Source organism: Canis aureus, chromosome 26 (assembly GCF_053574225.1).
Source record: "Canis aureus isolate CA01 chromosome 26, VMU_Caureus_v.1.0, whole genome shotgun sequence".
In the NCBI taxonomy this organism is placed as follows: domain Eukaryota; kingdom Metazoa; phylum Chordata; class Mammalia; order Carnivora; family Canidae; genus Canis; species Canis aureus.
In genome coordinates this window covers 34,977,850-34,994,112 of record NC_135636.1, presented here as the reverse complement: position 1 = coordinate 34,994,112, position 16,263 = coordinate 34,977,850, and the positions used below count along the sequence as shown (strand labels likewise).

At 40.1% G+C, this 16,263-nt stretch overlaps 1 protein-coding gene across 5 annotated transcripts in view; it reads left to right on the top strand.

Annotated features, from left to right (window-relative positions):
• The window catches only part of CHD6 (chromodomain helicase DNA binding protein 6), a 203,915-nt gene that overhangs the window by 114,265 nt on the left and 73,387 nt on the right, over positions 1–16,263 (top strand). For all 5 annotated transcript variants that reach the window (XM_077873187.1, XM_077873189.1, XM_077873188.1 and 2 more), the window contains 5 exons: positions 837–1,013; positions 1,615–1,758; positions 5,135–5,390; positions 6,186–6,396; positions 15,740–15,935. In XM_077873187.1, coding sequence (XP_077729313.1) covers positions 837–1,013; positions 1,615–1,758; positions 5,135–5,390; positions 6,186–6,396; positions 15,740–15,935 — 984 coding nt within the window. The remainder of the gene's footprint in view (positions 1–836; positions 1,014–1,614; positions 1,759–5,134; positions 5,391–6,185; positions 6,397–15,739; positions 15,936–16,263) is intronic.

The window sequence follows — 16,263 nt, the reverse complement described above, 5'->3', positions numbered from 1 at the left end:
TGAATCTAATCAGAGGAAAGTCAGTGTTCTCCCCCACGGATTTCATTAACAGCAAAAGGAGACACTTAGAAGAAATTTAAGACATGCTCTAACATGGTATGCGGCTCTGCTCTTTAAATGTTTTGGTAACACTAAGATAGGTAAAAGACAAAGATGTGTCCTGCCCAGTGCCTCTTATCCCAGGCCAGTCAGGAACATTACATTGAAACCTGGGCTGGAACCCCAGTTACAAGGTAAAATTAACCATATCTGAATAGGAGCAAAGGAGATCTCCTTGGGTATTCAGGCTCTGCGTTGTTGAGACCAGCCCTGGCTGGGTGTGTGTGAATCAATACCATGGCAATTTTTTTTTTTAAGATTTTATTTATTTATTCATGAGAGACGGAGAGAGAGACAGAGAGGCAGAGGGAGAAGCAGGCTCCATGCAGGGAGCCCGACGCGGGACTCGATCCCGGGTCTCCAGGATCAGGCTCTGGGCTGAAGGCAGCGCTAAACCGCCGAGCCACCAGGGCTGCCCCTTACCATGGCAATTAATAAATAATAAATAAAAAGCTTCCTTGCAGTGTCTTCCATATTTACTCACAAGTCTGGCCATTGTGAGAGCCCGTGTCTCTTACTTGTGTTTCATCGATGCAATGAGGTCTCTCTCTCGTCTAAATAGCTGGTTCATCCTTATATATTCTCTTTCCGCAAACAAGGAAGTACAGTGCTTACTGGCTTCTCTTACCTAGGCTCTAGCATTTTACAGTCCTGCCTCCTCTGCTTCTATTGGGAGCACATTAGCTGAATTCTGTAGTCATGACATAAAGCTTCACCTTCCATTGTGTCACCCTCAGGGAAACCCCCTTTCAGGAGTCTTCAAGTTCCATGTTGTCATCACAACGTTTGAGATGATCCTGGCAGACTGCCCGGAGCTGAAAAAGATTCACTGGAGCTGTGTGATCATTGATGAAGCCCACAGATTGAAGAACAGGAACTGCAAACTTCTGGAGGGTCTAAAGCTCATGGCCCTGGTGAGAGCTAGCAAGCTCATTACATTAACACAGGTTCCATCTATTCAGTATGGAAGCATTCTGTAGCCATTCTGCATTGTAGCTAACTTGTGCAGAGTCTGTTTATTCTTTTTTTTTTTTTTTTTGCCTTCTATACCTGTGATAGTGTAGGAATCAGAAGGGTTTTTTTGTTACAAACTGGGTCAACAATTGGACCTTTGCCACAAATAGATTCCCAAGAGGACCCAGGGTAGCCTTAAATAGCATGAAATTTGTGACCTGGATATGTAAGGTGTTTCGGCTTGTTTCTAAGACCTTGAATGATCCGGTACCAAGGATGATAGCCTTGGCCCAATGCCCAGTATGTAGAGGGTAGTAATAATGAATGAATGTTGCTTTTACTAACGTGAAATTGCTGCTGGAATCAATGATGTAAAAGGAATGTTTATCTTTTTATTGACTATACCGACCATGAAATGGTGACATCCTATCTTTTCATTAAAACAAAACCTAATTGCCCCAAAGTGAGTACAGAATGCCCTGGCTTGATCCCCCCCACCCCCCAAAGCATACTGTTTTGGTGGCTCAAATATTGCTCATTTTGTACTGTTAATTTGTGCAGGAACACAAAGTGCTGCTCACTGGGACACCCTTGCAGAACTCTGTGGAAGAGCTCTTCAGCTTGCTGAATTTTCTGGAGCCATCACAGTTTCCTTCAGAGACTGCTTTCTTGGAGGAATTTGGAGATTTGAAAACAGAGGAACAGGTAAATAAGGGCCTGAAGGATTGACGATAATGTGGTGATTACCTCCACCATCAAGGAGAGAACAAGCCATTGTAGGGATAGGCATTAGCAAGACCTCACATCTCTGCTAAAAAGAGCGTTACCTCCTTTATTTAATTTGTTTTTTATGTCGGGGAGGGTAAACTGATCATTAGAAGTTCTTACTACTCTGGAGGATAAATGAATCAACATCCAAAATACCCTGTATTAGCATATCAGGCCTCTTGCCTTCATTGATCTCACATGTGAGTTCAGTGATTTTGTTTCACCCTGAACTCCGGAGCGTGGTGCCTTCTTCTGCTTTCCTCATCCTTCATCTTTCCTCCTACATCCTGCAACATGTTCCCAAGCTCATCTTCCTGAGTATAACAAACTACACAGGTAGTGAGGAAAAGAAGGCAGTCATATACTAGAAGAGTTGGTAAGTCCAATTTTGTCCAAATCAACCAGATTGGTTTTCAGAGATCTAGTCCTGAATCCATCTTATTGGACTAAAAGCTAAATCAGAACAGCCAACATTAATAAGTATCTATTATATGCGATGGGTAGAAATCTTGACTAGAAATTATGGAAGTAAGCCAGACAAGTTGAAATGCTATAAGAGGAACAAGTAATAGAACTGGAGATTTTAGAAGAGAAAAGGTCACCTCTGGGAATTGGGAAAGCCTTTGTGGACAGAGAGCAATTTGGAAATGGGACTTTGAAAGGTGGGTATATTTTCTGTTGTGGAGAGAGAAAAGATGGTGACTGGTTTGCACAGGAGAAAAAAAACACCTGGCATAATCAGCCATGGAATTTATTCGGTTGTAGGGAATCATCTGGTTGAGCTGGAAACTGTGTCGATGAATTGTGGAGCATGAGGCCAGAGAGGGTGAGGGTTATATCATGGGAAGGTCTTGAAAGATGGCTTGAAGTATTTGAGAGGTATTAGGGAAGCAATGCAAAGATTTAATTGCAGGGATGACATAATTAGTTATGCTAAATTAACCTAGCAATGGTGTGAGAGTGGGTTGGGGCAGAGAATTGGGGAACTGAGAAGGTTTGGGAATTTCACTAACAGATGTGAGGAGTACATTCTGTGGTTCCAGTCTGTTTCTACTTCTGTGGCAAGTCAGACTTTGAGGGCAGTGAATAATCCAGCTTCATTCTACTTCTCTACGTTTGCAGTATCTGTTGATCTTTCAAAAGCCAGCTCCCAACCCTCTCTCCATTTTTGGACCATTAGCAATGTGTCCTCTTCTCCCGTTGCACTTATTTTGTGGTATGCATTTTTTCTTCTTCCTAGACAATGACCTCCTTGAGGACAAGGCCCACCTCTTCTCCAGGTTGTGTTTGTTGTATTGACCAGCACAGTGTCTGGCATATAGTATACTCTAAATGATTCAAGGTATGAACCAAGTGAAGGGCAAAGCTGAACCCAGCATGTGGCAGATTGACATTTGTCCATATCTTTAATAATTATCTACGTGTGTCTTTCCCTTTGGGATCTTATATAGTAATTCCTAATCCACTTGGGGGATAGATTCCTAAGTACCGTGGTCGATAAAATCAAGGTCCCAGAAATGGGTTAGATTTAAGGTTGCGGTTAGTTAGGAGAAAACTTTAAAAAGGGCATCAAATGTCTATATTTTAAATCACAGAAAAAAAAAGTTCCAAAATGTATCAGCTTCCAAATTAAGCATGTTCATCATTGTTTAAAATCTGTTCTGTTGACTCTGCTAAATCACTGTCTGTAAGTCATTTTGTATTTTTTTTCAGGAGCATTGATTCTGCACACAACTTTTTTATGCAGAATGTACCCCTTTTAATACATTTTTTTAAAAAAGATTTATTTGAGAGACAAAGATAGCGAGAAAAAGCACAAGCAAAGGGGAGGGACAGAAGGATAGGGAGAGCAGGCTCCCGGCTGAGCAGGGAGTCTGACATGGGGCTCAGTCCCAGGACCTCAAGATCATGACCTGAGCCAAAGGCAGACACTTAACCATCTAAGCCACCCAGATGTACCCTAAAACATTTTTGAACAGCCCTTTATAACTTAAAACTCAGTCTTTTGCACTTGCCCTTCCTTATTTTATTTGTCCACCAGGATTAATCTTACAGGTCTCATGTTTTAGCTCAGGGTTAAGTCAGGCGCCTTGGTTTTTGAATCCCTTGTCTGTCATTGTCTTCTTGGGAGAGGAAGCAAGTCACCTTGCCAGTGCAGTCAGGTGAATAGAGATGTGCTGTCCAGGTCTGAGCTGTTAGGAGAACAGACAAATCATAGCAAAGACTACTACTGTCAGTTCAAAGTGCCCCTGAGATGACAGCTCATGTGATGGCATGAGAGACCTCATCTTACAGCATCAATTCCCTACATGCTGCTACACCAACATGTTTGCTGCTGTTACTTAGAAGCTGTAGGAGGGGTCTGCTTCCAGAGTGCTTCTACTTCTTCTTTTTTTATTTTTTAAACCTAAAATATGATTGACCTGTAAATTTAGTGTCAGGTGTGCATGATAATAATTCGATACATGTACATATTATGAAATGATCACCGTAATAAGTCTAGTTAACATTTGTCACATATGTAGCCACCGTTTTTTCTCTAGTAATGAGAACTTTTAAGATCTCGTCTCCTAGCTGCTTTCAGTTACACAGTATTATTAACTGTAGTCATTGTGGTCTAAATTACATTCCTGGGACTTATTTTGTAATGGAAAGTAACTACCCCCTTTGAGCCCCCTTCACACATTTTGTCCACCCCTCAACTGCCTCTACTTTTTACTTTGTTCTCTCAGCATTAAGTGTAATGTGTCACTTGTCCCTCCTATAGCTAAAGTTGTCCTCAGGTTATGGCTGCACAGTGTGGGCGGGATTGAGAGGCGTTTGTTTTCTCCATCCTAGAGAGTAGGTACTGTCTTTTATATCTTTCTCCCTTTATCTCTTGTAAGGTTGCCACCTAGGTTCTCAGTGACTGTTTGGGAATTAAAACCAGGCGCCCCCCACCCTTTTTTTAAAGATTTATTTATTTATTTATTCATGAGAGACACACAGAGAGAGGTAGAGACATAGGCAGAAGCAAGCTCCATGTGGAGAGCCTGATGTGGGACTTGATCCCAGGACCCCGGGTCACACCCTGAGCCGAAGGCAGATGCTCAACCACTGAGCCCCCAGGTGTCCCAAAACTGGATCCCTTTTTTTCTTGAGGTCCAATTATAAACTCCCCATGTTTAGGGATCAGTCATGATCTTTCATTGCATCTACTACCACCATACTATGATTAGATGCCCAGGAGAGTGTGGTAAAAGTTGGAATACCTCAGTAATCAACCATTAAAATCTGATATGGGCAGGTGAACAGGTCTCATTTCCCTGGACAGGTGAAGAAACTGCAATCTATCCTAAAACCCATGATGCTTCGGCGGCTGAAAGATGATGTGGAAAAGAACCTTGCTCCCAAGCAAGAGACGATCATTGAAGTAGAGCTGACCAATATCCAGAAAAAGTACTACCGTGCCATCCTGGAGAAGAACTTTTCCTTCCTGACCAAGGGTGCAAATCAGCACAACATGCCCAATCTCATCAACACCATGATGGAGCTGAGAAAGTGCTGTAACCATCCCTACTTGATCAATGGTGAGTCGGGGAAGCAGGGAGCAGCTCAGGACTGCCAGTGGGCCTCTGCCAGAAGCTAATGATAACCAGCAGTCCTATGTTTTGAGTTCCATTAAATGCTAGGATATATGTATGCTTTTCTATGATGTATGGGGCTCAGAGTGGTTGGTGGATCTGGGTAAGCCATCTGGTAGTGAGTGCACAAAGCTAATTTCTCTACCAACTCTCTGCCATCAGAGGATGGACAGCACTCATCAATCTGCTATCCTGTATTTACTTGCAGTCCAGCACATACTGTGCACTTTGGGACAGGGAATTGTATTACTTAGCTGAATAAATGATCGTGATGCAATCAAATTAAAACTCTGCAGATAAATTAACAGTTAATTATACTAACTAGAGAACACATCAGAAGCTTTTTTTTTTAACAATAAAACTTTCTGATAAAATTCTACATCAAATTGTAGCTTGAATTTGCTTACAGCTAGTTTTTATGATATCAATAGGTTTGTCCTTTTGTCACCTTTCTGTAGAGGTTTCTTTACTTGTATGATTCAGCTTGGTATCTCCAGTTCTTTCTCTACTTGGTAAGGTTTCCCAGGAAAGCAAAAGCACCTGTGTTCTCTGCAAAATGGCCCTGGTGCCACTGCAGAACCCTCTGCCGAAGGCACAAAGTATGCACACAGAGCATCGCCTCACTGGACTGTTGGTCTGGATCTAGAAATTCATTTCATTTCTTATAGGATCTGTAGAGCAAAAAGCAGTTTTTACCCTCAGAGTTTGTTCAAGGAATAGTTTTGTTCCATTCCTTTTCAGGGGCAGAGGAGAAAATTCTGGAAGATTTCCGAAAAACTCACAGCCCTGATGCCCCTGACTTTCAGCTGCAGGCCATGATTCAAGCAGCAGGGAAGCTGGTGCTGATTGATAAACTGCTCCCTAAGCTGATTGCAGGTGGTCACAAAGTACTCATCTTCTCCCAGATGGTGCGATGTCTCGATATCCTAGAAGATTATCTCATCCAGAGAAGGTGAGAACTTCTTTCAAAGCTGTGCATCAGATGCTGCAGGCAGTTCCTTTTTTTGGGTACCTTTTGATTCATTTAAAAATGATGTTTTAACAACAACAAAGCATTCAAACATGGAGAAAAGTAATCTCTTCCTAAAGATTGAAATTCAGAGTTAAATCCTGTGACCAAGTAGGCCCAATTTTAACTGCCTAAAGGGAATTTCACGGCCTCTGATATGGAGCCCTTGTTTTACTTAAAAGGTTAAGAAAATAATGCATTTACTTTTTTTTTTCTCCCTTAATAATGATGAGAGAAATACTACCTGGAAAGCATCACTGTATCAAGTTGCTAAAAGAGTGTAAGTTGACAGCTCACAAAAAAATTGGGTGTACTTTATGTCCTTTCTCAGCAAACCCTCTAAGGTTTTATGATACACTAGCTGTGGCATTCCAATCTATTTTCTTGTTCATACTCCTATAATTCCTTGAGCCTAAGTTCCATCACTCACACAGGTAAACAGTCTGTGGTGTTATGTTATATGGGTTGTTTTGATTCTGTGTGGACACTACATTTGTCACTTTATATAGTGGACTTTACGTTCCCAGTCACTGGGATACATCAATGATCCAATGATGATAAATGGATTTTTAAGAATTTGTACAATGATAAAAGACTTTTCAAGGTCATAGAAACTATTAGTTTAGGCATTGCTAAGTTTAAAGGAAAGCTTTGGTTTCATAAAGTAATCACAGCAAATCACAGTTGTCTTAAATATTCTGATCTTGAAAATCCTGTTAGGTGTTATAACATGTAATTGATAGAAAAAGTGTTAACAGAACTGACACATTCAGCAGTGGGATACGCTGACATTTAATGTGACATAAATCGTTCTCCAGAATCAAATTAGACCATAAAAGAATTCCTCAGAGTCCTACAGTGGAGGTCTTTAGGTAGAGAATTCTTGAGATGTGTATTATTTTTTTCTTTGGGAAAAGAAAAAATTTTTTCCTTTGGGAAGGTATGAGTAAATCAAAACTAACGCAATTTCATATTTTATAAATTTACTATAGATTAGGAACCCATTGCCAAAAACTTGTTTCTTATAAATATATTATCTAACTCTTCAAAATATATACAACTACTGACTCGCAGTTTGTTTTTTAAAATAACCTCCCCTGCAAAATGGGTAACAGTGTAATAAACAGACTTTTACCAAATACAGATGTCTCATAGCTCCCTTTTATGCTCTTTGTCCTTATCATCTATTGCTCATTTTGTTTTCAAATTATTTAAGTATTAAATTTCCTTTGAAAAGTCAGATATATATGACCTTACCACTGGCTCCAAGCTCCCACTCATACACAAGATGGAATATCTTTTCTATTTTGTGCACACAAACATTTAGTTTTGTCATCCATTTGTTAATATTCTACATTCTATTTTGTAGTTCACCTTTTTATTTAATATATCATGAGTTTTTTAAAAATTCATTTTCTGCAGTCTGATTTTGATGACACCATATGTTCCCAGTTTTTCAGGATTTTAAGGAACCCTGTAGCTGTCCCTTTAGGGTCATTGTGAATGTTTCCAGTTATTTCCTTAGGCTAAGTTCTGATGTACACTTTTAAAAGCACTTGATACATATTTCCAAAATACCTCTGGAAAGATATTGTTAGCTTTATGCCTTTCAACAATGTACGAGAATGCTTTCTCTCCCCTTGCTTTTTTCCCCCATACCCCACTTAATCTTAGCTAATTCAGTGAGCCAAAATTATGGTCTCTTAAGTTGTATTTCTGAATAATAATGAGAGTAAATATTTTTCCATATATATTAGCTATTTGCAGTTTTGCGTGTGTGAACTGCTTATTCGTGTTCTTCCATTTTCTGTTGCTCTTTGCCTTTTTATTATAAGAATTACTTGTTTACTTAAGAATATAGCATACTATTCCCTAGTATTGTTTTTTACTTTTTGTTTATGGGTATGATTTTTTTGTTTGTTTATCTTACTTTTAGAAGTTTCAAGTTTTCTAGTAGTCAAAACTCGCATTTTAAAACAGCTTTAAATAAACTTAAATGCTTATTTGTGCTTAAATTTAAGGTTAAATGCTTAAACTAATAGGCTTAAAAAGGCTTCCCCTCTCTCTCAACCACACACTCAAATAAATATTCTTAAGTATTTTCTTTACGTTTTTTTGGTGTGGTTTCTTCACCCCAGCTGCATCAAACAGGATTCTTCTGGCCTTAATATCATCATTAATTTTCTCTTTTTAATTTAGTTTTTATTCCAGCAAAGTTATACATGTACATATTTTAAAGAGCCAAATTATTTTGTTAGACTTTCAAAAAAGTACCTTTCCCAATAGCACCCTTCCCACCCAGCCCCAGAAACTATTACTGTAAACTCTTTATACTGTTTCTTTTGGTATTTATAGCTATACCTAAATAATGTTAGTACTTGTAATTTCTTGATAATTTTTAGTTTGGGGTATTACCTTTTCCCACTATGGAAGATAAGCATTTGTTTTCTCTCATTGCCCCTCCTCCCCACATGACTCCTGCAAACGCTAAGTGACAGCCCAGCCATCTAGTATGCTGCTTACAATTTTTTTCTTGCACAATTTTTTTTCCCCCTGAAACTAAAAATTCTTTTTTTATTTGATTGCCTGTCATTGTTTCCCTATGAAAACTTTGGTTCCAAAATTCACCTCGATTGTGTAAGTCTCCTCTTGTGTTCAAGCGTGTCCACTCCGTCTGCTCAGAGCCACCTCTGGTAGGACCACCCATGGTCACCCTCTCCGGCCTGGTGCTCTTCCCTCCTGCTAACATACCACCACCTGTGCTCTCCTGCCTTCCCACTGACACGTTTCTTTCCTTCCCTCTTGAATGAAATCTCCTCCTTGGTGGATCCCATGTATGGCCTCAGGGAACTTCTGAGGGAGGATGGATGATAAGTGAATGTTGATACTCCCTGGAATATCTTCAGTTGACTCTTCCTTGAGTAACACTTTGCCTGGGTTTGGGATTCTAGGTTAGAAGTAATTTCCCCACAGAATTTTGAGGGTTTGGTCCACTGTCTTCTAGCTTCCATTGTTGCTTCTTAGAAGTCCAAAGCCCTTGTGCTTCCTGGTCTGTGTATGTGACATGTTTTTTTCTATTCAGAAGCTTTGACTTTTCCTCTTTGTCCCAGTGCTCTGGAATCATACACTGAACTGTCCTTTGTATGGGATCCGTTGAACTGGCTACTGATCAGGTCTTTCTCAATCTGAGATCTATGTTCCTTCAGTTCTGGGGAATTTGTATTTTATCTTCCACTTTTTTCTCTTTGTGGACTCCTGTTATTTGTATGTCAGACCTTCTAGACCGGTCACTTGATTTTCTTTCCACTCTGTCTTACTATCTTTTACTACACCTTTGGTGGGATTCTTTCTTCTACTCTGTCCTCCCACCCCTAGGTTTTCATTTTTTCATTATGTAATTGTATTTTCAATTTCCTGGAATATTTTGTTCTCTAAAATACCAATTTTCATAGCATTCAACTGGTTGTTTCAGAGGTGCATTGTCTGCCTTTTTGAGATGAATCATCATAGAGGGATTTTGTTTTATTTTTTAATCTTCCTACAGTGTCTGTTTTCTCCAAGTCAGATTTTTTTTTTCTTTTTGTTTGTTTGTCTCCTTTTCATGTTAGAACTCTAGGTTGGCCTTTTTTTTTTTTTTTTTCCTTCTCCTTTCAGCACTTTTAAATGTTATTCCACTGTGTCCTGGCCCACGGTTTCTGATAAGAAGGTCTGTGGTCATTTAGGTTCCTGTTCCCTTGTATGTAATGTGGTGTTTTACCAAGATTGTCTTTTGATTTTTAACAGTTTGTGATGTGTGGCATTCATCCTGTGTGGATTTCATTGAGCTTCTTAAATTTGTAAATGTTTATCTTTCATCCAACTTTGAAGTGCTTGGCCAGTTCTCCTTCAGTTTCTTTTTTTTCCTTTTGCTCCATTCTTTTGTTTCTTTGTGAGACTGCAATCACCTGTATGTTTGACCTTCTCGTATTGTTCCACAGTCCATAGGCTCTATTCTTTTATTTGTTTCAGTCTGTTTTTAATTCTTTTATCTGTCTTCTGATTCTTTTCTCTGTCAGTTTCCGTTGTGCTAATTACTACACCCATCCAGTGCTTTCTTTTAGAGATTGTACTTTAGTTGTAAGCTTTCCATGTGATTCTTAACTTTTGTGTTCCTTTGCTGTGATTTCCTATCTTTACTATATACATTCTTTCCCTGAGCATAATTGTAATAGCTGCTTTAATTATAACATGTTAGACTTGACACCTTAATAATGGGTCATGTTTCTCCTTTTTCTTCACACAAGTTTGTTGCATAATTTTGGTGTTTCCCCCTGAACATTGCGAATACTTTGTTGTGGAGATGCAAGATTCTGCTCTGGTACTGTGAAGATGGCGAGTTTGATCTGGAGGCAGTTCACTAGGGGAGACCCAGAATGTACATCCTGTCAGTGTCTCTGGTTGGCAGCAGCTGCAGTCTCAGCTGAGCTGCCTTCAGCCTCCTCAAGTATGTGTAAGTTGGAGAGATCAGCCAGTCTAGCTAGTGTTTGGTAGTCTGTAGCCAGAATTTGGGGTTCACTGTCTCTGTGTCTCTACTTTCAGTAGATCCCTTCTCACCCTCTGGCAGTACTCATTGCCCTAGATTCCTTCCTCTGGTGCCTCTGGTCCAAAAGATAGTGGCTTTTTATCAAGTTTGTAGCTGCCTTGCTCCTCTGCCACCATAATGGTGGCTTTGCCTTTGGCCAAAACTACAAATTTCTGTTTCTCTCCAGAATCTGCCTCCTTTCCTCAACTTTCCAGTTGTCCTCTGATTGGTTTTCCTGTTTACTTGTGGGTTTTTGTTTTGTTTGTTTTGTTTTTTTTGTATATTGTCCATTTTATGGTTGTTACTTGCTGGAGGGTTGATGTGTTAGGACCTTCCCACTCCATTCCAGAAGCAGAGACTCTGTGCTTCAGATCATAGGCTCTCCTATATGTGAACACTGTCCATTCAGCAGGAACGTCCCAATGTCTATATTTCAAGGTGTCTTTCTTCTCTCTTCTGCCTATAAGATGGGAACTTGATTGTACTGGGAGCCAATTGTGGTGAAGGGATGGAGAGAACTAGGGAATTCTCAGTCTCTAGCTCTTCCCTTTTATCAGTATAGTACCTCTAACTGTGGGGTAGAGCGAGTTACAGGTCTTCTGTTTACCCTCTGGCTGGAGTGGGTGATCTATAGGCTGATACTTTCACAAATATTCAGCTGTTCCTCTGTTTTAGACTCTTTGCTTCCCCATTTTCAGGATTACCTGGTGCCACCAGTGCCCGATCCCTTTGGATATTCTGCAATATTGAATTAAGTTCTTTCTTTTCTTTTTTCTTTTCTTTTCTTTCTTTCTTTCCTCTTTCTTCTTTCTTTCTTTCTTTCTTTCTTTCTTTCTTTCTTTCTTTCTTTCTTTCTTTCTTTCTTTCTTTTCTTCCTTTCTTCCTTTCTTCCTTTCTTCCTTTCTTTTTCTTTCTTTCTTTTGTAGGCTCCATGCCCTGCGTGTGGAGCCCAACATAAGGCTTAAACTCAAGACCCTGATATCAAGACCTGAGCTGAGATCAACAGTTGGACGATTAACTGACTGAGCCACCCAAACACTCCTAAATTCAGTTATTTCTCACTTGAGAATCTTTAACTGAATTTCTTTGATTTTTTTTTTTAACATTTCAAATCTTTAGTCTTTCTGTAATTTTGGTAAATGGTGGAGATCTAATTTACTTCCAAATGTGTCTAATTTTTTATCATTATAGTACATCTTTTCCTCCAGTCATATAAAATATTGTCCATAAAATATACTGAGATACTATCTATGCAGGGTGTGTGTCTTACCTTTGTATTCTTTGTATTTCTACTCCTTTACTCAGGTATTATTGTAGGTAAATTTCAGAGTTACTCTTTTTTCATCTATCCCCAACTACAGGGATCCCTGGGTGGCGCAGCGGTTTGGCGCCTGCCTTTGGCCCAAGGCGCGATCCTGGAGACCCCGGATCGAATCCCACGTCGGGCTCCCGGTGCATGGAGCCTGCTTCTCCCTCTGCCTATGTCTCTGCCTTTCTCTCTCTCTCTCTCTCTCTGTGTGACTATCATAAAATAAATAAAAATAAAAAAAAAAAATTTAGTTATCCCCAACTACAGAAAAAAAATATATGTGTATGTGTATACACACATACGCATATTTGTATTTCTACATCTATCCATTTGCTGGGATTTGGTTGGCTTTTACACATTTAGTAGAACAGGATTGATATCTTTTCAGTACTAAAGAACCTGATACTCTGCACATATTCAGGTCTTTTATATACACTGTTGTTTTCAATAAATATTTATGAGGTACCTGCCTTGTGTTAGAACCTCTGTAGGTGTTAGGGCATGGTGAACAAACCAACATGGCACCTAGAGTCATGTTGCCAAGTCCTGCATGTTTCTTACTTTGAGCCTAATCTGTATTCTATATGTGTATAACTATTGTGAATGGGATTTTCTTTTTTTCATTCCTTGTTTTCCAGCTAGTTATTGCTGAGAGATGAGAAAGTTTTTCATTTCCCTTCAGGCCTTCTGAGGTCAGCATTTCCTGTTGTGCCAAAAATGCATCACCGCCCCCCCTCCCCAAAACAAAGCACACAGGTTTTCCAGACTGCCACCTGCTTCTTGTTGAAATTTGACAGTGACTGAGAATTACAGTTTGATGAGCCACATAAACTCCCAGGGACTTTGTTCAAAATACAGTTGACGCAGAGGGTTAATTGCTACACTGATGTGTGTTATGGAAAATTTTTTGATGTCTGATTTCTTCATTCAGACTTACTAGCCCTCAAGATCTTCTTTGTTCTCGAGCCTCGATGCCTCTCCAGCTGTCAGTTTGGTTTTGTTCCCGTTTAATTTCATGCCATATTCTCATACTGGGGTAAGGGCATAGCCAAGGGATCTGGCTCAGAAGGGAGTGGGTGAGGAACAGTTTAAGAGAAGTCACATAATGGGATAGATTTTTAGCTTTGTGTTCTTTGAGAGCACTCCCTCAAAACTGAATGAATAATAGAAATGAGAATTAATATTCCAATCATCCTGCACAATTTCTAAAGCTGTTGTTATGTCATAGCTTGCAGAACACTATAATTGTATGGGAATTTTTCCCCTGGGTGGTGGTTGAGTTATAGCATTGCTATTTATTGGTTTCTCCTTGTCCTTAAAGCTGTGCTAATTCCCTGCCTCCCTCAATCCATGGGCATCTAGCTCCTCTCTGATAGCTGGGGAATCCTTGGTGCCTTCAGCATTAATCGTCCTCATGCGATGGAGGTGGTGGCAACTCCTGTTTAATTGGATCTCAACCTTGTCTTCTGACTCCAAATCCTGTGCTTCTTCCATTGCATCAACCATATGCCCAGAATTCTGAGTACTGGTATCAAAACCATGTCAGTACCTAGAGTTTCTTCTGCCAATTTCCACTAGAGTTATCAGGTCTAATTTACCAGTGTTTCTTATTTTATCCTTTAATTTTCTCTTTTAAGTTTTTCAGGCAGTCTTTCCATCCTCCTGCATTGAAATGTAGGATACATTATGAAGGCCATATAGCAAACTGGTTAAGAATGTGGACTTTGAGTTAAAAGGATCTCAGTTCAGCTCACTCACCTGCTCAATGACTGAGGGGAATTTCATTGTTTTTGTTTTTGAAGTTTCCTCAGATATACAGAGGGGATGATAATAAAACCAGCCCTTAGGATTGTCATGAGACGTAAATGGGATGGTACATATCAAGTTATTATTCCTGTGACTATTAAAAATAGTAATGACCATTATACCTAACTGCCTTATGGTTTTGTAGAATCCAGACATAGAACCCTTTGCTTTTATCTTAGACACAAGCTCTTCCTACTCTACCTTTATTAAGTCACCACCTCCTGTTTTATTTGCTACCATAGTACCACATATTATACTGACGTCCATTACATTAAAAAAGAAGAAAAAGGGGAAATCTACACCTGTAATTCCAGGTGTTGATGCACTGTGGCTTTGTGGAAGGAAGACGTATTTTCAGACTTGGTTCTTTGCTTCATATGTGTCCCTTAGAGGCCTGTGTTGGTCTGGTTTCTCTATATGGATTTTCCTTTTCCTCAAGGAAGTTAGGATTATGTTGCTCGCTCTGTTTTCTAGAGCCATCCCCACACAGAGTTGTCTACCCTAGAGTGTCTATCCTTATTCTCTTACTGGTTATTCATCTGATGTTTTAGAAATCTGATTTCCCAAACTGTGGGCTACCGATAAGGTTTTTGTTAGGATTCATGTTCTTTAGGTGCAGGGTGACTTAGTCCTTTTGTTATTTTCCTTTTCGTTCTGCTTTACCAGCCAGTTTCTGCTTGTTGTTCAGGATTGGGCCTTGGGTAACATCCCCTTGTGAATTTATTCATCATCAGGGTACGTAAGAAAAGAGTAAGGTATCAGCAGCTGTCCATATTGCTACTTTATTGATTCTGTATTAATCACATGATTCCATCACGAAGATGCCTTCTGTGTATTTAAATTGGATGGACAGATAGTAACACACTCCCATAGCAGTTTCAGTTTTGTTCTCCTTCCTTTTATCCTCTTCCCCATTATGCTTTCCGCCCCTGTTTCCACACAGGTGTTTGCCTTCTTAATGATAGCCAGCTGTACTTCCTTATTTTCTCTCCCTCTAAGAAGTCCTCAGTTGTCATCCCCTGCCCCCAACACAGCTCATATCCTTCTTGTGGATATGTGTGGAAGTGTGCTGCCCAGGAGAACTGACGGGCTGAAGATGACCAGCCCAGACGCACAAGGACTGCCTGTTGGTACAGTCTGCTTACCATTCTCAAGTTACCCCAAAGCAGCTACACACTGATTTGAACTTTGATTCCTTATTAAGAGCACTACATAAAGTAGACAGTTGAGGCTTTTATGTGTTTTTCCTGGTCTTCTTAGTAGATTCAGTGCAAATAAAAACTGGGAAATACTGGAGAATAAGTTGTTCAGGCTGTGGGGGTTGTTATTTTATGTTTACAGTTCTTCTAGACCTTAGTTTGTGGCTGATATTTTTGTTTTGGTTTGGTTTTTGTTTGCCTGTTTTGGGGGGGTACGTTTTGCAGCGCAGTCTCTGGCGTCTGCCCTGCTGCCTATGTGGGCGGGAGGGATTCCTTGCAGACTACTCTCATTTGGTCTACATTTAGAAGTGAGGGATTTAAGGCCGTGGGTCAACAGCTTCCTGCGTTGTTTGCTGTTCTTCATTGAAGTATGATTAACACCTGGGCTTTCGTTCATTTGGGTCCCCTCAGATACACCTATGAGCGAATTGATGGGCGAGTACGGGGAAACCTGCGCCAGGCAGCCATCGACCGGTTCTGTAAGCCAGACTCAGACCGCTTTGTCTTTCTTCTGTGCACCAGAGCGGGAGGCCTGGGCATCAATCTCACAGCCGCCGATACCTGCATCATATTTGATTCAGACTGGAACCCACAAAATGACTTGCAGGTAACCACTAGGATGATTGCTGTTTGCCTTAGCTGCCCCTGCATCTAAGAACATCATGATGGGGCCCGGCTTGCTGTAGAGTGTCTGCTGTGTTCATGCTGTGGTATCAGCTGGACAGCAGGCTTAGGGCCTCGGGCAGGGGTGAACGGAATAAAAAGTCAATGTCGACCTTTCCCACTAATCAGGGAGTGGTTCTTTCTTTTTGCTTTAAACCGAATGGTTTTTCCCAGTGGTGGCCTCCAAATATAGAACTACTGTTTATTTTTATTATCTGACATAAAGAAAAATATTAAGCTTAACTAGTTCTCTAGTTTTTGATAATATAGAG